At 37.9% G+C, this 19,816-nt stretch overlaps 1 protein-coding gene across 17 annotated transcripts in view; it reads left to right on the forward strand.

The window, feature by feature from the left end:
* Window positions 1-19,816, forward strand: part of KLHL24 (kelch like family member 24) — a 63,935-nt gene that overhangs the window by 25,736 nt on the left and 18,383 nt on the right. For 12 of the 17 annotated variants that reach the window (XM_063602617.1, XM_008957368.6, XM_008957366.6 and 9 more), the window contains 4 exons: window positions 4,207-4,391; window positions 5,670-5,788; window positions 11,817-12,005; window positions 13,080-13,268. In XM_063602617.1, coding sequence (XP_063458687.1) covers window positions 4,207-4,391; window positions 5,670-5,788; window positions 11,817-12,005; window positions 13,080-13,268 — 682 coding nt within the window. Of the gene's footprint in view, window positions 1-4,206; window positions 4,392-5,669; window positions 5,789-7,894; window positions 7,970-11,816; window positions 12,006-13,079; window positions 13,269-16,207; window positions 19,801-19,816 lie in introns of those variants that run through there. The other 5 variants (XM_063602622.1, XM_034957792.3, XM_063602621.1 and 2 more) reach the window with 2 other exon arrangements.

A 19,816-nucleotide genomic window follows, 5' to 3' on the forward strand; every position in this document is an offset into this window, starting at 1 on the left:
CTGTATATATCTGTTTGCAATAAGAAATGGAATTATCAAGGAGACTACCTATTTTAAGTCAACCTGCCCAGTAATATTCTCTAACTATGGACAAGTCACTACATGGGAAGCCAAAGTTTTCAAAGGTCATTTGGCAAGCAAGGAATTCAAACAGAGTTAGTAGACCTTTAGAACTGAAGTTCTCTCAGCTAGTATAGCTTGAGGAAGTCTCACCCACCATCAAAATATTCTTGCCAAAAAACCAATACTATTCAAGGTAGCTTAGCTTAGATTGTCTCTCCCTTGGATAATAATCTGAATGGGCACAGCAAATGTTTGCCTCGGTGATTATCATCTCTTTGATTCATTTCTTTATTCATTTACTTATGGCTTCTACAGCTGACCCATCCCCTTTTTTGATACATAGTTTCTTTTAGATAAATTAGTACATTGAGTTTGGTAACTGTCATATCTTACAGACTAGAGAACCATTCTGTCTCTTTAAGGCTTAAAGCCTCATATCTCTATTTTAGTTCATTATTTTGATTTGATGGTTTGATTTTCAGGTATTTCTGGGTTTTAGAATGGTGAACAGACTATATCACTAGTATCTCTCCCTTATCCTTCCCAATTTCATACTACATGGAAACATTTCCTTTCCTATTGTATATATTTTAAAAATATATATTCAGATATTCTTATTAGCCAGGATCACTTTTCAACCCTTTTCTTTTGGGCACTCCCCATGTCTAGCATATTTGGCATTAATTACAAGTAGGTCAGTTATTTCAGCCAGCAATTCCTCTGTTTCACCTTTCAAGATATTTAAACTGAATCCAATAATTATTTATTACATTTTAAAATGTGGTTTAGAATATCCTATGGATTTTTTTTTTTTCCCCTGCTCTGTCACCCAGGCTGGAGTGCAGTGGCACAATCTCGGCTCACTGCACCTTCCACCTCCCGGGTTCAAGCACTTCTGCCTCAGCCTCCAGAGTAGCTGGGATAACAGGTGCCCACCACCACACCTGGCTAATTTTTGTATTCTTAGTAGAGACGGAGGTTTCACCGTGTTGGCCAGGCTGGTCTTGAACTCTTGACCTCATGATCTGCCCGCCTGGGCCTCCCAAAGTGCTGGGATTACAGGCGTGAGCCACCACGCCCGGCCCTATCCTGTGGATTTATGATTGTTTTATCTTTCACGTAAATCAAAGAACATGAACTTTTAATTTGATATTTTCTCAAATTAATGATAAAAGAAGATTTTTTTTAGATGTATTACCATTGTAAAAAGGATAATTTGGTCATCACACTTTCTTAAAAGCAAGTGGAGATAATTAATCCTAAAGTAACAAATATTTGTTATTGCATCATAGCAAAAAATCAGATTTCTTTTTTTTTTTTTTTTGAGATGGAGTCTCGCTCTGTCACCAGGCTGGAGTGCAGTGGCACGATCTCGACTCACTGCAACCTCCTCCTCCTGGGTTCAAGAAATCCACCTGCCTCAGCCTCCCGAGTAGCTGGGACTACAGGCGCACGCCACCACACTCAGCTAATTTTTATATTTTTAGTAGAAATGGGGTTTCACCAGGTTGGCCAGGATGGTCTCGATCTCTTGACCTCATGATCCGCCCACCTTGGCCTCCCAAAGTGCCGGGATTACAGGTATGAGCCACTGCACCCGGGCTGGATTTTTTACTTTAAAGAATTAATGAAGCTGGGCATGGTGACTCATTCGGTAATCTTCGTGCTTTGGGAGTCCAAGGCAGGAGAATGGCTTGAGTGCATGAGCTTGAGACCAGCCTGGGCAACATTGTGACCCTGTCTCTACAAAAAAAAAAAAAAATGTAAATTCACTAGATGTGGTGGCATGTGCCTGTAGTCCCGACTACCTGGGAGGCTGAGGTGAGAGGCTCACTTCAGCCAGGAGTTGGAGTTGCAGTGAGCCACAATCTCGCCACTGCACTCCAGCCTTGGCAATAGAGTAAGACCTTGTCTCTATTTGAAAGAAAGAAAAAAAAAGAATTAATGAAATAGAGTGACAATGACATTCACTCTCTAGAAATAGATTACATGGGTGTCCAGAATTTTATTTATGCTATACTATCATCTTTCCTGCCATTTTGTTTTACTTGCCGTTATCAGCTGGAGTAACCTATTTCCTTAAAGGCCATTAGCTCCCTGCCTGAGATAAGTATTTCTCCAAGCTCAAGAAATAATGCTTTTATTGGGTTAACAGTCTGTGATGAGAACATCAGATATATCTAATTAAGCTAAAAACCATTTGGTTGCAAATAGGATATTTAATACAGGCAAAACTACTAGCTTGCTAATCCTTTCAGATAGACACACATTCTAGCAGACATTGAAGTTACCCTTTATTTATTGGTACTAAATGTTTTAGCAATTAGCTTCTCATGCTGTTTTCTCTTTCTGTTCCAAAGTACAAAAACAGATAACATATGTTTATTGGGCTAAGAAGTCTTGAAAAAGGCAAGCGAATTTAAGCAAAGGGAAAGTATAAACCAAGTAATGTACAATAAGGAAAGGATAAAACAAAATCCTATGATATATAATCATTACTCTGGATTTTATATTAAGACAGAAGTGATTTAACTTCAGTGACTAGCAGTGTTTGTTTTGATTGATTAATAAATAAGACTTTGAGGAATATCACCTTTTTTGAGGATTTGTCTTAGATTTTAAGTGTGTTTTAGGAAATACTTATATGGAAAGAATGATAGATAAGTCAGTAGTTATACTACTAAAGTATCTGGTGCTGTGCTCTCTTTATTTTTAATACTTTTATTTTGGAATTACTTGGAAAATAGTAAATATTACTGATAATATTTAGGTCCTTCTGTTAATGTTTTACTAAATACTAGGTAAAGGTTATATAATTTCCTGGATTCCTAAAAGTACTTTTGGTTGCATGTATAGAGAAAATTCTTTTCTCCCATATTTATTTCTGATTTTATAATGGAAAAAGTATGCCTGGCATAGAATAGGTACATGATTTGGTTAGTTGACATAGGTCTGAGTAAATGTAGCTAGAATAGCTCTGTTAAAAGAGACACGCCAATATTGCTTGTTTTTTCCTACTGTAATTGTGTAACAGCACACTGACTAAAATTACAAATCAGTGTCCTGATGTGGGTTTTTTTTTCCCCTCTATATTTAAGTAAGAGAAGAAGGATTGTTGGCATTTTTCTTTGTGAGACTTAACTTGTAGCAACCATAAAATGTAACTATAAAACATTTTCATTTAGATTATATTTGTGAAAAATATAAAAGCTAAAGAATTTTTAAATTCCTAAACTATCAATCGAATCTTATGAACAAAAAATTGTGGATAAGCTTTTGGTTATTCCTGTCTCTATTTTAAATCTAAAAAATGAGAGAAGCCAGTGATTAACAGAAACATTAGAATTCTTTTAGTGGTGTTAAATGCTGTTTTTTGCATTCTAAAAATAGCTCAGGCTCATTATTGGTTTGGAAATTTGTAATGATAGAAATGGGGGGAGCCAAACAATTCAGAGACAACTATCTTTAGCATTTTGGTATTTTCTTTCCAGATACATTTTTTAGATAGTATTGAATATGCCTAATGTACAGTTTTTCATCTTGCTTTTCTCCTTTAACATTCTTGTTATAAACTGTTAGCCTTTTTAGTGATTGCCCAACATTTTGAGTTGTATTACCTTAATTTACTTGACTTTGTATTTTAAAAATTAATTTCTGAACAAGTACATATACATATTCCTTTAAAGGGTGCTTGGATTATACTATGAATTAGTTTTTTAGAACTAGCAAGCTGATGAAAGAGCACCATTTTCCTACAGTTAGAAAAAAATGCATTATCTTACCTTGTGTGGTTATGCATATCTGAATCACTGCAAAACTGCATTTGAAAGTCATCCTTAATATTGCCAGGATTCTGATTGGGTTAGATAGGATCTTTGGACTTTTTTACAATTTTCAGGTCAAAACCAATAGAAAAAAATACCAAAAGAAATTTTCTGTGGAATAATGATGTCACTAGCTCCCCTATAAAGGTTCTCAAAGTAAGTAATTTCCAGGCTGTACCGTTTGGCACATGCACAGAGAAGAAACTTAACTGTTTATAATAGTGCGTGGTTTGTTTTTAGAGTTTTAAGAAAAAATCTGGAGTATATTTTAATGTAATATTATTATATTATTTATGTACGCTAATAATTATTATTTTAGGTCCACTGGCTATTCTGAGGTGATAGTTGTCGTTGGAGGATGTGAGCGAGTTGGAGGATTTAATCTTCCATACACTGAGTGCTACGATCCTGTAACAGGAGAATGGAAGTCTTTGGCTAAGCTTCCAGAATTTACCAAATCAGAGTATGCAGTCTGTGCTCTAAGGAATGACATTCTTGTTTCAGGTAAATATAGAATTATTACAGTAGCTACTTTTAATTTGGACACAGCTTCATTATTTTAAACATCAACAGTGTCTTAAAATAGTGAAATGTGAATACTCCCACTTGAGGAAGATCAGTTTACAACAAATAAAACCAAGAATGACTTTTTGCTCTTAAAAACAGGTACAAGGCCAGGCGCGGTGGCTCACGCCTGTAATCCCAGCACTTTGGGAGGCCGAGGCAAGCAGATCACCGGGTCAGGAGATCGAGACCATCCTGGCCAACATGGTGAAACCCCATCTCTACTAAAAAATACAAAAATTAGCCAGGTGTGGTAGTGGGCAACTGTAGTCCCAGCTACTCGGGAGGCTGAGGCAGGAGAATCACTTGAACTCGGGAGGCGGAGATTGCAGTAAGCCGAGATCGCGCCACTGCACTCCAGCCTGGTGACAAAGCAAGACTCCGCCTCAAAAACAAAAAACAAACAAAAAGCAACAACAAAAAAAACACAGGTACAAGATGACATGGAATGATTTACAAAAGATCCACCAGAAGATACCTTTAATCATGTCATATTTTAAATGCTCTCAAATGCATGTAGAATATGCTGTAATTTTTTAAACTTTACCTCTTTGCAAGTCAGAAGTACTCATAGAATTAAGCATTTCTAATTCACCCATGTTTTCTGAAATTCTCCGCAAAGTTTATGAAATAGGATTTGCTTTAAAATTCTTAACTTGAACTTCTTTATGATTGTGATATGTTACCTTTAAAATTAGAAAATAAAATGACAGACTTGTACAAAGTATAACTATAGTATCTATGATGGGAAGTCTGTTAATTGGTAAAATAATTTCACCAGCTTTGCAGATTATTTTATATATTATCCACACTGAGAAATATAACAATATATACTTTATTTTTTACAATAGTATGCTTTATGAAAAATCGATGAATTAAAAAAAAAACCTTTAGAATAATACCATTATTTGCATGCTTCTGATGTCTTACTCTTAAATTAACAATCTTTTATGTTTGTAAAATTCACATCCTATATTTAATTATTTTGGATCTATAATTATCACTTATCAAGATAACAACTGGTAAAGTTTAAATTTGCTCTGTAGAACTATTTCCATTAAATTTCAAGAGGTCTTTATTTATTGAGCTGAATTCTCAAATTCTTGAATTAGATGAATGAATTCCATGTTTTCTTTACCTATGCCTTGGTGGCACAGATCTCTTGGTGACAGCTATATCATGATAAATTATCGTGTGTGCATTGTTTTGCATTTCAAGGTGGAAGAATCAACAGCCGTGATGTCTGGATTTATAACTCACAGTTAAATATTTGGATCAGAGTTGCCTCTCTCAATAAAGGCAGATGGCGTCACAAAATGGCTGTCCTCCTTGGTAAAGTAAGAGAAACCACTTTTTATTACTATTGCTGGTACCTTTCCAAAGTAAATACCACAGCTGAATCTTTCATTTTACTCACCCTCTGGGTATTTTGGATTCAAATTGTATTTCCTTCCATTTCTAACCTCAATAGATAAACCAAAGATATAAACAATATGACACTGTACTTTTGAATGGATATTTTGTTCTCCTAATTTGGAATTCATGGCAGTGTAGCACATTTCTCTTCTCATGCATCACTGAAGTCCAAATGCCTAAGAAGCATTGGAAAATAAAGGAGTTACATCAAATACAGACAGGCCAATGTCTAACCCACGCAGTTTGTTTTCTTTTTACTAACTTTGCAAGTCAGGCAGAGATATATTTGTCCAAAGTCATGTATTTTATCTTTTTTATTTTAAATAAATATTAAGATAAACTCACTAACAGGCCAGGCACGTTGGCTCACGCCTGTAATCCCAGCACTTTGGGTGGCTGAGGCGGGCGGATCATGAGGTCAGGAGATCGAGACCATCCTGGCCAATGTGGTGAAACCCCATCTCTACTAAAAATACAAAAAATAAGCTGGGGTTGGTGGCGGGCACCTGTAGTCCCAGCTACTCAAGAGGCTGAGGCAGGAGAATCGCTTGAACCCGGGAGGCGGAGGTTGCAGTGAGCCAAGATCGCACCACTACACTCCAGCCTGGCAACAGAGCGAGACTCCATCTCAAAAAAATAAAAATAAAAATTAAAAAACTCACATTTTTAAAGAAAACCTATTTTTGACTGTAGCTAATGATTATTATAAACAATATATTATATGGGTTCTGAACCATCTACTGTCTGTAGGAACCTGAGAATCAAACTTTTTTTTTTTTTTTTTTTTTGAGACAAGGTCTCTTACTCTATTGCCCAAGCTGGAGTACAGTGGCATTATCTAGCTCACTGCAACTTCTGCCTCCCCAGTGCAAGTGATTCTCCTGCCTCCCCAGTGCAAGTGATTCTCCTGCCTCAGACACCTGAGTAGCTGGGATTACAGGTGTTCGCCACCACACCTGGCTAATTTTTGTATTTTTAGTAGAGGCAGGGTTTCGCCATGTTGGCCAGGCTGGTCTCCAACTCCTGAGCTCGTGATCCTCCCACCTCGGCCTCCCAGAGGGCTGGGATTATAGGTATGAGCCACCGCACCTAGCCAGTTTCCAAACTTTTTAAAAGCAACTACAGGTGGAGTTTCCAAAATGCTTGGGACCAGAAGTGTTTCTGATTTTGGATATTTTTTTTTCTTTTGTTTTTAGACAGGTTCTCACTCTGTTGCCCAGGCTGGAGTACAGTGGTGCCATCACTGCTCACTACAGCCTTGACCTCCTGGACCCAAACTATCCCTTCTACGTCAGCCTCCCAAGTAGCCAAGGCCACAGGTGTACACCACAATGCCTAGCTAATTTTGTATTTTTTGTAGAGATGGGGTTTCTCCATATTGCCCAGGCTGGTGTTGAACTCCTGGGCTCAAGTGATCTGCCTGCCTCAGCCTCCCAAAGTGCTGGGATTACAGGCATGAGCCACTGCACTGGGCCAAATATTTTGGATTTTTTTCATATTTTGGAATATTTTCATTATATTCGTTGAGCATCCCAAATCAAAAAATCCAAGATCTGAAATGTTCCAATGAGCATTTCCTTTGAGCATTAATGTCATCACTCATAAAGTTTCAGATTTGGAACATTTTGGATTTCAGATTTTTTAAGATTTGGAAAGTTCAACCTGTATATTGTCTTTTAAAAAGTCATATCTAATACAAAAATTTATTACATAACAGATGAAAATACAACAGTTGTACCAAGGATTACCTTGGAGTCTTTAGCTTCTCCCTGCCCCCATCTCCATCTGCTCGTCCAAAACCACCTCAAATTAATGAACAACTAAAAGCAGCACACTTGCTTTCGCATATATCTTTGGCTGATCTCCTAGCACCCCTTTCTAAGAAGATTGCTGTCTCATAGGCCCTCCTATGGAGACAGTTAAGTACCACCAATAAAAAAACAAAGCTCTAGCTGAGACAGAAATGGTGACCAGGAACCCTTCTTGGTCAGCCTCTTACTAGTCCTCCTTCCTCTCTTTCCCCACAGGGGTTTCTTAAAACTTCTATACTAGGCCAGTCGTGGTGGCTCACACCTGTAATCCCAGCACTTTGGGAGGCCAAGGTAGGTGGATCACGAGGTCAAGAGATCGAGACCATCCTGGCCAACATGGTGAAACCCTGTCTACTAAAAATACACAAATTAGCCGGGCATGGTGGTCTGCACCAGTAGTCCCAGCTACTCGGGAGGCTGAGGCAGAAGAATCGCTTCTGGCGGAGTTTGCAGTGAGCCAAGATTTTGCCACTGCAGTCAGCGTTCTGTTAGGAATCTAATTGCACAGCAGTAGGTGAGCAGCCACTGAGCGAGCTTTACCGCCTCAACTCCACCTCCTGTCAGATCAGCGCACATTAGGTTCTCATAGGAGCATGGACAGCACATATGAGGGATATCTAGGTTGTGGCTGCTTATGAGAATCTAATGCCTGATGATCTGAGGTGGAACAGTTACATCCCCAAACCATCCCATCCCCGACCAGTCCCCCACCAGCCCCCCACCCAGACCTGTGGGAAAATTGTCTTCCATTAAACTGCTCCCTGGTGCCAAAAAGGTTGGGGACTGCTGCGTAGAATACTAGAGCTTCTCAAAACAGTTTATATATTTTTATTTTTTGAGATAGGGTCTTGCTGTGTTGCTGAGGCTGTAGTGCAGCAGCACAGTCATGGCTCACTGCAGCCTCGACATCCTGGGCTCAAGTGATCCTTCTACCTCAGCCTCCCTAGTAGCTAAGACTGCAGGCACACACCATCACACCTAATTTTGGTATTTTTTGTGGAGATAATGTTTTATCCTGTTGCCTGGGCTGGTTTCAAACTCCTGGTTTTAAGCCATCCTCTTGCTTCAGCCTCCCGAAGTGCTGAGATTACAGGCATGAGCCACCATGCCCAGCTCAAAACACAGTTTAAAAGCTGTTAATTCCTAACGACCTGGATCTAGTGTGCTGCTGCTGTCTGCAAGGCCAATGAAATAATGAGGACCTTGAGACAGATTTACTGGAAATAAAATATTAATAGAATCTTTTCTAAAACCGTTTGGTTTGTTAGTACTTACTATATTATATATAGTGTTTGAGGCTGTGCCTCAAGAAGGACAAAATATTACTGGAAAAGAGGGGCTAAAATAATCCAGGGGTTGGAAGGAGATGCTGATACAAAGGCAAATGAAAAGTACTGATGTCTCGAAAACCGTGTATGTATTGGTAAACTCAAATTTATTTGACAAAATAGTGTACTTGACTTGAAGATACCCAAAGCTTAGAAGCACTGAATCAATAAAGAAAAGGAATCATTCCTATCTTACACAGCAAGTACTCAATTCATGGAAGTCATTTTGCTAAAATTACAATATAGATTTAATTCAAGCTTATAAAACATACTTAAATTTATAAATACTCTGTTTAAGGAAACCTGGGATGGTTTAGAATATAGAATCTTAGGGGAGCACTCCCCAGTGTAACTTAGAAGTGTGTCTTAGGCTGCAATTCTCAAGAAAAAATAAAAAATTACCGGGTGCGGTGGCTCACGCTTGTAATCCCAGCACTTTGGGAGGCCGAGGCAGGCAAATCACAAGGTCAGGAGTTCAAGACCAGCCTGGCCAACATGGTGAAACCCTGTCTCTACAAAAATAAAAAAAATTAGCTGGGCATAGTGGTGGACACCTGTAATCCCGGCTACTTGGGAGGCTGAGGCAGGAGAATCACTTGAGCCTGAGAGGCAGAGGCTGCAGTGAGCTGCCTGCTGCACTCCAGCCCGGTGACAGAGTGAGACTCTGTCAAAAAAAAGAAAAGGAAAAAAATCTTAGAGTAGGAAGGGATGATGGAATAATGGAGAATATTTAATATAACTTGGTCATCTTATACATAACCCCAAAGAGATCAAGTCACTTCCCAAGATTACACAAAAAATGATAAAGCAGAGGCAAAAGCTCAGACTTTTCTTAATCTAGAGGCCTTTTATCTTGATGCTCATGGCATGTATTATATTTTAATTTACACATGTAGGAATACGTATTAAAGTTTAATCCTCAAAATTATGCCATGTGATAGATACTATTATTGTCTACATTTTAAAATTGAGGAAATATAGCCAAGCATGGTGGCAGGCACCTGTAATCCCAGCTACTCAGGAGGCTGAGGCAGGAGAATTCCTTGAAGCCAGGAGGCAGACATTGCAGTGAGCTGAGATCACGCCATTGCACTCCAGCCTGGGCAACAAGAGCGAAACTCCGCCTCAAAAAAAAAAAATTATAAAATTGAGGAAATAAATTTGAGTCTCCAAAAGGGTAGATAAATTGCCCTTACATTGGATGGCAGAGCTGGTGATCAAAGCCTGTGCCCTTAATTGCTACATCGTGCCACAGGTTCCATACTCCATATAGCTGTGTGGACTTTTGTAAGTTACTTAACCTGTCTGAGCTGCATAGTGTTGGGGACACAAACTCACCAACAGATTATTTTAACATAATGTGAGAAATGCATGATAGAAGTGGCATTGAGTACTGTGGAAATTTGGGGGTGCACAGAAAGATAAATTGTGGACAAATTTGAAGGACAAGTTATGAAATGTGGCCTTGACCCTTAGACATTCATTGTTGAAATATTAAGAGGAACTGATAAAGTATTTTAGGAAGAATAATCTGTGGTTTAGAGAGAACAAGAGTGGAGGCCAGGAGGTTATTTGAGAGGAATGAAATGTTGTGGACCCTCAAGTGGGTGATGGCAGCGGGAAACGTAAAGGAAGGGGTATATGTGAAAGATGCTGTGGAAGAAGACTCAGTGGGACTTAATAGTTAATTAGCTATGGAGGGAAGAGTTAATGATGACAGTCCATTAAGAGAAATGTGAGCTGGGCGTGATGGCTCACGCCTGTAATCCCAACACTTTGGGAGGCTGAGGCAGGAGGATGGCTTGAGAGTGGGAGAATGGCTTGAGGCCGAGAGTTAGAGACCAGCCTGGGCAACAGAGGGAGACCCTGTCTCTGTGAAAAATAAAAATAAATTAGTAGGGTGTGGTGATACACACCTGTGGTTTCAGCTACTTGGGAGGTTGAGGTGAGAGGATTACTTGAACCTCGGAGGTTGAGGCTGTAGTGAGCTGTGATCATGCCACTGCACTCCAGCCTGAGCAACAGAATGAGACCCATCTCCAAAAAAAGAAAAAGAGAGAGAGAGAAACGTGGATGTTAAGCTGCTGGAGAGCTTTGTTAGGTTGAAAGTTCCCTATATAAACCATGGATTTTTTGTATATAAGCCATTTAATAAATATCTTACTGATTGGTTCACCTGTCATATAAAGATACTAATTTGCCCTACCTTTCTCATATTTGTGAAAAGAAAATGTACATAAAAGCTCTGTGAACTTTAAAGTTCATTTTGTGTCAAGTACTTTTCTAGGTATTGTACGGACTAAAAGAAAGGCCTGACCAGCACTCTCATAGTCTAGTAATTCTTTCCTAATATTTTAGTTTCACAGCTCTAATACTTTATAATAATCAAATATTTCATTACCCATAAGTGTGAATATTTAAGCTAAATTGTACCATTCTCAGTGTGAGCAATATTACCCCCAAGGGGGCAAAGATTGTTTCTTAGAAGATGAAAAAAAAATGTACCCTTTCATGTATAAAGAACAGATATACATACATTAAGGTAAATAGATACACAATTTCTCTGTGGTATTACAATTTTATTGAGGGAAGACTATTAGGAAGAAAATACCTAAAAAGGCTCCGTGGATTGTGATGGTGGTAGGGGATGATGATTTTTTAAAAGGTTCAGAAACTCTGAGCTAAATATATTGCAATTATATTTATTTAGCAAGGGCATTTTAAAGAGAAGAGATCCCTTAATTCTTTAACCAACTACTTCAAAATTCAGACTTTTGATAATTAAGATTTTTCCATGTATTTTCATATAGGTATATGTTGTCGGTGGCTATGATGGGCAAAACAGACTCAGCAGCGTAGAATGTTATGATTCCTTTTCAAATCGATGGACTGAAGTTGCTCCCCTTAAGGAAGCCGTGAGTTCTCCTGCAGTGACTAGCTGTGTAGGCAAACTGTTTGTGATTGGTGGAGGACCTGATGATAATACTTGTTCTGATAAGGTAAGCCATGCACTTTTAAAGAAATTACCAATATTAAGTACAAGAAGGGAAATACAGAAGGCTTATCAAGTAGGTAGCCAGGTCACTCAGTGTGAGGGGTCTTTTAAAAATTTTCTGGTACTATATGCTTTTGGAGAAAAACATTGAATTCTGGGTTGCTAAAGTGAGACTCTAGTATATCTAACAATTTGCTCTAACAAATGTGATCCAATCTTTTTGAAATGAGACTATCTGTGTAGAAATTTTCTACTAAATTGTTCTGAGCCTTTGCTGTCATCTACAAAATCTAAAAACTATTTATACAAAACACAGTTGAGAAGTGAATTAGCAAAGGGTAAGACATAGTAACTAAATATGCTGCTTCCAACTGGGTCATTTTCTACATACTTTTGAAGTATTTTTCAGAAAAAAGAAAAGGAAAGGAAACCTCCATAGTGTAAATAGAGGATGGCTCAAAGTTGTTCCGGTTCAGTAAACTTCTGGGACGAAAGAATATGTGCTATCCTGACATCTCAGGAAATGTTTATTCTGGAAAAAAGCATCTAATGCCTAGCTGGTTTAGCACTGTTAACTGAATTTTGTCAATCTATTAATTCTTTTTCTAAATTCAGTTTAAAATAATGTGATCAAATGTTACTTATTTAGAATTTGTTATTTCAGAATTTGTGATAATTCAGAGCATACTGACTGAATTGAGGTTTACTTGTTCTCTTTTGAAGAAAGGACTCCCTAAAAGCATTAAGAAGTTATATTCAGATGTGAGGCATAGTTATCCTACATAACACAATTGTGAAAAAATTTAGACTGTTAATTTTAGTGGACAAACCTGGTAGCCATTCATTCTAGAAACAATCTGTGTGTTTGGTACTCTATTCTGCTTGATAGTAATAAATTTGCATTTTATTTGAGAATGTTCATAATTCAGACATTTCACTATCAGGCTAACCTCTCTTAATTCTCTGAATTAATAGGATTTTATTTTAAATAATGTTTGTAGGTATTGGTAGATTCTTTATTAAGTACATTTCCATTTTTGTTTAGAAATTTTAATTATATATTTTTATATGTTATTAGGTTCAATCTTATGATCCAGAAACCAATTCTTGGCTACTTCGTGCAGCTATCCCAATTGCCAAAAGGTGTATAACAGCTGTATCCCTAAACAACCTGATCTATGTTGCCGGTGGACTGACCAAGGCAATATACTGTTACGATCCAGTTGAAGATTACTGGATGCACGTACAGAATACATTCAGCCGTCAGGTAATAACATAAAGCAGTACAAAAGAAAAATAAATCTAAGAGGGACCAAGTACATAATCATTATTAATACACTGGAATTTCAATTTTAAAATATTTCAGGCTGGGCGTGGTGGCTCACGCCTGTAATCCCAGCACTTTGGGAGGCCGAGGTGGCTAGATCACTTGAGGTCAGGAGTTCAAGACCAGCCTGGCTAATATGGTGAAACCCCGTCTCTACTAAAAAATTATGGCCAGGCGTGGTGGTTCATGCCTGTAATCCCAGCACTTTGGGAGGCTGAGGCAGGCCGATCACCTGAGGTCGGGAGTTCGAGACCAGCCTGACCAACATGGAGAAACCCCGTCTCTGCTAAAAATACAAAATTAGCTGGGCCTGGTGGCGCATTGCCTGTAATCCCAGCTACTAGGGAGGCTGAGGCAGGAGAATTGCTTGAACCCGGGAGGCGGAGGTCACGGTGAGCCGAGATCGAGCCATTGCACTCCAGCCTGGACAGCAAGAGTGAAACTCCGTCTCAAAAATAAATAAATAAATAAAAATAAAATAAAACAAAATAAAATAAAAAATTAGCTGGGTGTGGTGGCACACGCCTGTAATCCCAGCTGCTCAGGAGGCTGAGGCGGGAGAATCACTTGAACCTGGGAGGCAGAGGTTGCAGTGAGCCGAGATCATGCCACTTGCACTCCAGCCTGGGCAACAGAGCGAGACTCCGTCTCAAAAAAGTAAATAAATAAGTAAAATAAAATATTTCATGTTTGCTTGAATTATTTTATATATTTTTCAAAACTCCACATAAAGCATATGGTAACCTGTTTTGAACTCCTTCCAAGGGGTCATTTTATTAAAATAACTTCCTTTTTACCATCCCGTGGAGAAGTATCTGTTACACTTGGGCTGTTCTTTTTTTTTTTCTCTTGACTTTTCACAATCCTACTCCAGTATTTATCCCCTCTCTTTCATATTTCAGAAGAGAAGAATGTTCCCAAACTTGTTGTTTCTTTGGTTAGAGGCTGGGAAATCTGTTATTTCTGTTATAAAGGAAATGGCTGTGCTCACCTTTCTTTCATCCATGTATTCTACCCGGAGCCCTACTCCCTACCCACACTGCCACCTCCCAAAAGGCCTTTTCCCCACCTTTTGATTCATGGCTCCTTTTCCTTCCACCCCCAAAATGCTTGATGGTTCTGATGCTGAAAATCTGGCTCTACACATACCACTCTAGAGATGTACTCTCAAAGGTCACTGCTAATAATCTCCTCACTCTTGTTCATACTCTCTTGTTTTTCTACCCAGTCCTTAAATATGTTCCTTGAGCCTGTCCTCTGTCCTCTTCCCAGTTTATACTCTTTCCTGAATCATCTCATTTACTGCTCAGCACTGATGTCTTCCAAGTCTGTATCGCCATCAAAGCCTCTCTCCTGTGTTCCAAACTCAAATTTCTAACTGCCTATTTGATATTTTATTTGATATTTTACATGGGTATTTCAAGATTTTAAATTTCAAATAGAACTCACCTTCTTCCCCAAACCTATTTTTTCTATATTTCCAAATAACCTAGAAACTTAATTTATTAGATTATCTTTTTCTTCTCTTAAATTGGATTAATCTAGCCTATCAGTTCTCCTATTTTTTCCATTCCTATTGTTTCTATTTTTTGTTCAAGTTCTTACCAAGTTTTACCTAAACAAACAAAAATACTCTAATTAGTCTTCCTTTCTCTAATAGCTTGTCTTGCTAGCTCATTTAGCATCAATTTTCTTTCTTTCTTTCTTTCCTTCTTTCTTTCCTTTCTTTCTTCCTTCCTTCCTTCCTTCCCTTCTTTCCTTCTTTTCTTTCCTTCCTTCCTTCCTTTCTTTCTTTTTTTGAGACGGAGTTTCACTCTTGTCGCCCAGGCTGAAGTGCAATGGCGCGATCTCCGCACACTGCAAACTCCGCCTCCTGGGTTCAAGTGATTCTCCTGCCTCAGCCTCCCGAGTAGCTGGAATTACAGGCGCCCACCACCAAGCCCAGCTAATTTTTTGTACTTTTAGTAGAAACGGGGTTTCACTATGTTGACCAGGCTGGTCTCAAACTCCTGACCTTGTGATCCACCTGCCTCAGCCTCCCAAAGTGCTGGGATTACAGGCATGAGCCACCATGCCCAGCCTATTATTTTTCAATAAATCTACTTATTGTCTCTTCTTTGATTGGAAACCTATTAAATAAAATCCAAAACTTTTACCACTTCATTCTAGACCTTCTATTGCCTGACCTTCATTTGACCTTTCAGCTTCACATTCTATAACTTTACCTCAGGTACCTTAAGTATCTGTCATTTGTAGTCTCTAAACAGATCATAAATGTTCTTGCCCTGGTTCATGCTGTCTTCTTATCCTGTAATGCCTGTTTTACCTTCTCTACTTGTAATTCTACTTATCTTTCAAGGACCACTTCAGTACAACAGAGTTTAACTGGGGCAGAATGGATCTATTTTGCTTTCTGATCTGTTAAAGCACTCATACCTCTTATGGCAATTGTATATTCCCTTATGGGTATAAATGTTTATTTCCTATACTAGAATTTAGTCTTCTTGAGGACACTATTTCTTCTAACTCATCTTGTATGTATCTTGCATTTATTTCTGCATAGTAAATATATATATATTGAATAAGTAAACAAATGAGGAAGTACCAGAGGGACTTAATTTTAAGATAATCTTATTTGCAAGATACATTAGAGATACAGCATAGATTATAAGGATAGTGAATAGGGTTTGAATGTAAAACCACTTTTCTAAAGTTGTTGACATTGAGGTATAGTCTCCAATTAGTAATATATATGGAGTAACATTGCCCCAGTTAATGAAAGGGACATAATAGGCACTTCAGCTTCATGGTACAGAATGAGTATTATGTTTTCTCCCTCTCATATCACATGTAAGTAAAAATAAATCACATTTCTCCAGCTCAGGGACCTCCCCTGGAAAACCATTCTCCAGCCCTCCAGAGGTGACAGTGTACCCTACTTGCATGAGAATCCTCGTATGGTCAAGTATTGAGACTTATTTCTAATTTTTAAAAAATCGAAGCTGCTTTTTATTGGTTTATTTCAGTGAAGATTGTAAAGAATGATGCATTTTTATTAAGAATTACTGCTCAAGCTGGGTGCAGTGGCTCATGCATATAATCCCAGCACCTTGGGAAGCTGAGGCAGGAGGATCACCTGAGGCCAAGAGTTACGGACCAGCCTGGGTGACACAGTGAGACCCTGTCTCAAAAAAAATTTTTTTTAAAAAGAAAGAAAAAAGAAAAAGAATTACCATTTATTCGGAACTTTGCTATATTGTATAAAACGATAACAGTTTAGGAAGATAATTGCCAGTATGTAGCATATTGCAGGGCATACATGAATATTTTTTAACTAGGTTATTGAGATAAAACTGAGAAAAAAAATAATAATAGGACACACATGGCACATTTTCTCTAATTAAACAACATTCATTGACTTTAGAAATTTAAAGAAAATAAACATTTGGATCAGAAGTATATTAAGTCTAACAAAGACAAATCATTGAAGTTCAAATCTAGTACTGGGATTTAGGTGATTATTTTCTCTCCTCTGTTTATTGTTACCACCAATGCTACTAAATACATCTATGCACACATTGATCTCGGCTCACTGCAACCTCCGCCTCCCGGGTTCAAGTGATTCTCCTGCCTCAGTCTCCCAAGTAGCTGGGATTACAGGCGCATGCCACCACACCCAGCTAATTTTTGTATTTTTAGTGGAGACAGGGTTTTGCCATGTTGGTCAGGCTGGTCTTGAACTCTTGACCTTAGGTGATCCGCCTGCCTCGGCCTCCCAGAGTGCTGGGATTACAGGCGTGAGCCACGGCACCTGGCCTTATGCACATGTTATTGATAGGTAATTTTTGAGCCATGTGTGATTGTTTACGCTTTTAATGCCAACTGATGAAAAAGGATAAATCAAACTAATTTCATTGTATACAGTTAAATGAACCCAATACTGTTGCTTTTTTAAATGCTTAGAATATTAAATGCAAAAAAGAGCTGAAAAAAATGAGGTCTTTATTTTTTATAGTCCTAATGGACCCTGCCTATTTCTCTGTTTGTCCTTCACCATTTCCACGCCTCTTTTGACTTTGCATAATTCCTAAAAACACAGCTTATTATTCGAAACATATTTTGCTTTTTAACCTGTGTCAGGAACATCCTTTAAAAAAAATTGTGGGATTTTTTAAAAAGTCAATGATGAAGACTTTTTTTCTCTCTCTTCAGTAGACCAGGTATTTAAAATACCATTAAAGATTAGAATAATTAAATGAAATCTGATTCTTTTTGTCTATTGTTGACAGTTTAACATTTTAAGCATACAAAAATAACGAGAGGGTTTTTTGGTTTTTTTTTTTTCTTTGCAATGTTAGGATCATGTTTCGTTTCAGTCTTTAAAAATAACATTAAAACTTTATATATTGATAAATTATTGTTCCTACTAGCTGCCCTTACTCCTGAATGAAGAGTAAGTTTTTCATACAGTATAAACAAACAGAGTAAATGGTATTTTACTAGCATGAAATAAGCTATTATATCGGATAGAGGTAATTTCCTGATATGAATACTTGGTTTCAAGGTTCTTTGCTTTATTTAACTCTCAGCATTATTATCTGAAATGGTATTAATTACCAGACCATGTAATTATATATTGTTTTAGAATCATCCTCAAAATAACTAGAGGTTCAATAGTGGGAACTAGCTTATACCTGAAAACTAAGGTTTTTGTTTGTTTTTATTATATTCAGAACTTGAAGAATTTATAGAAAGCGCTTATTGTGCTTTAAATGAAAAATATTAGAGTTTGTTCCATAATTGGTGCAATTCATGGGGGTGTGGTATTCTGAATTAAAGTGTCTTTCACTATATGATAATAGGCTAAGTCATTCTGGGTGTCTATAAATTCTAATATAGGCATTTTTAAGTACTCACAAATTATTTCAGACCTAAAGATAGTATCCTTCTATTATATAAAGCCATCAAGATTTAATTTCTTCTATAAGAGCAAAATTTATATAAAGCAAATTTGGTCAAGTAAAAATGCTTATTGAACTCATTGGTAGAAACTATTTCATTGTTGGTTATGTGGAACCAGGATAATAAGGTGCAATAACTCTCTGAATTAAAGTGAAACTTTAATTGGAAATGGAAGAATATCTGGCCTGCAGTATAACCAGATGCATGTAATAGTGAGTCAGTTGTTAATGTAGGGTTTTTTTTTGTTTGTTTGTTTTGAGACGGAGTTTCGCTCTTATCACCCAGACTGGAGTGCAGTGGCACAACCTCAGCTCCCTGCAACCTCCGCCTCCCGGGTTTGAGCAATTCTCCTGCCTCAGCCTCCCGAGTAGCAGGGATTACAAGCACCCCCCACCACGTCCAGCTAATTTTTTGTATTTTTAGTAGAGATGGTGTTTCACTGTGTTGACCAGACTGGTCTCGAACTCTTGACCTCAAGTGATCCACCTGCCTCGGCCTCCCAAAGTGCTGGGATTACAGGCATGAGCCACCATGCCCAGCCAGGTTTTGTTTTTGAAGAATCACTCTCATCCTTGCAAGAATATTTGTTTTATATAGTAACTGTATTATTGACAGAGAATAATAAAATTTAGCTTAGAATCCCATTGTGTGGGAAGTTAACTGTAAGATGTTATTTGAGACATTTCTATGGCCCAGCCAAGGCTCCTAATAACAGTGTTTTGTTAACTTAGTTATAAATTTTTTCCTCATTCATTCATTCAATTTTTGGGTAATCCCATATAATGAATATTGTTCCTACTCCTTGGTCATGTAACCGCCACTTTCTATAATAACCTTCCTGTAATAGGAGAAGCAAGCCAGGCTCTTAAAAGATGCTTTTGCTTAACTACCATTAAGTTAAAACCCTTTTATCAGTCGACATCCTACCTCCCACATCTTGGCCCCAATTACTAACATATAATCTTTTTTTTTTTTAACTTTTATTTTAAGTTCAGGGGCACAAGTGCAGGTTTGTTACATAGGTACACTGTGTCATGGGGGTTTGTTGTACAGATTGTTTCATCATTCAGTTATTAAGCCCTAGTACCCATTAATTTTCCTGATCCTCTTCCTCCCCCAACTCTCCACCTTCTGAAAGGCCCTAGTGTATCTTGTTTCCCTCTATGTGTCCCTGTGTTGTCATCATTTGGCTCCCACTTATAAGTGAGAACATGCAGTATTTGGTTTTCTGTTCCTGTGTAAGTTTGCTAAGGGTAATGGCCTCCAGCTCCATCCACGTCCCTACAAAGGACATGATCTCGTTATTTCTTGTGGCTGCTACTGACATAGCATCTATCTTGAAATTCATTTCATTCATGCAAAGTTATCCAGCACTCACACAGAGAACAGAGTTGGGCCAAAGGACCTTAGCTTTTATCATGTCTCCCTTTTTTTTGACTGTGCTAAAGCATTATTTTGCTTTTCTGTTTGTTACCAAATCCTTTATCTTCAATGGTTAATTTTTTGTTTATATATTTGGTTAAACA

Source organism: Pan paniscus, chromosome 2 (assembly GCF_029289425.2).
Source record: "Pan paniscus chromosome 2, NHGRI_mPanPan1-v2.0_pri, whole genome shotgun sequence".
NCBI classification, from domain to species: Eukaryota; Metazoa; Chordata; class Mammalia; order Primates; family Hominidae; genus Pan; species Pan paniscus.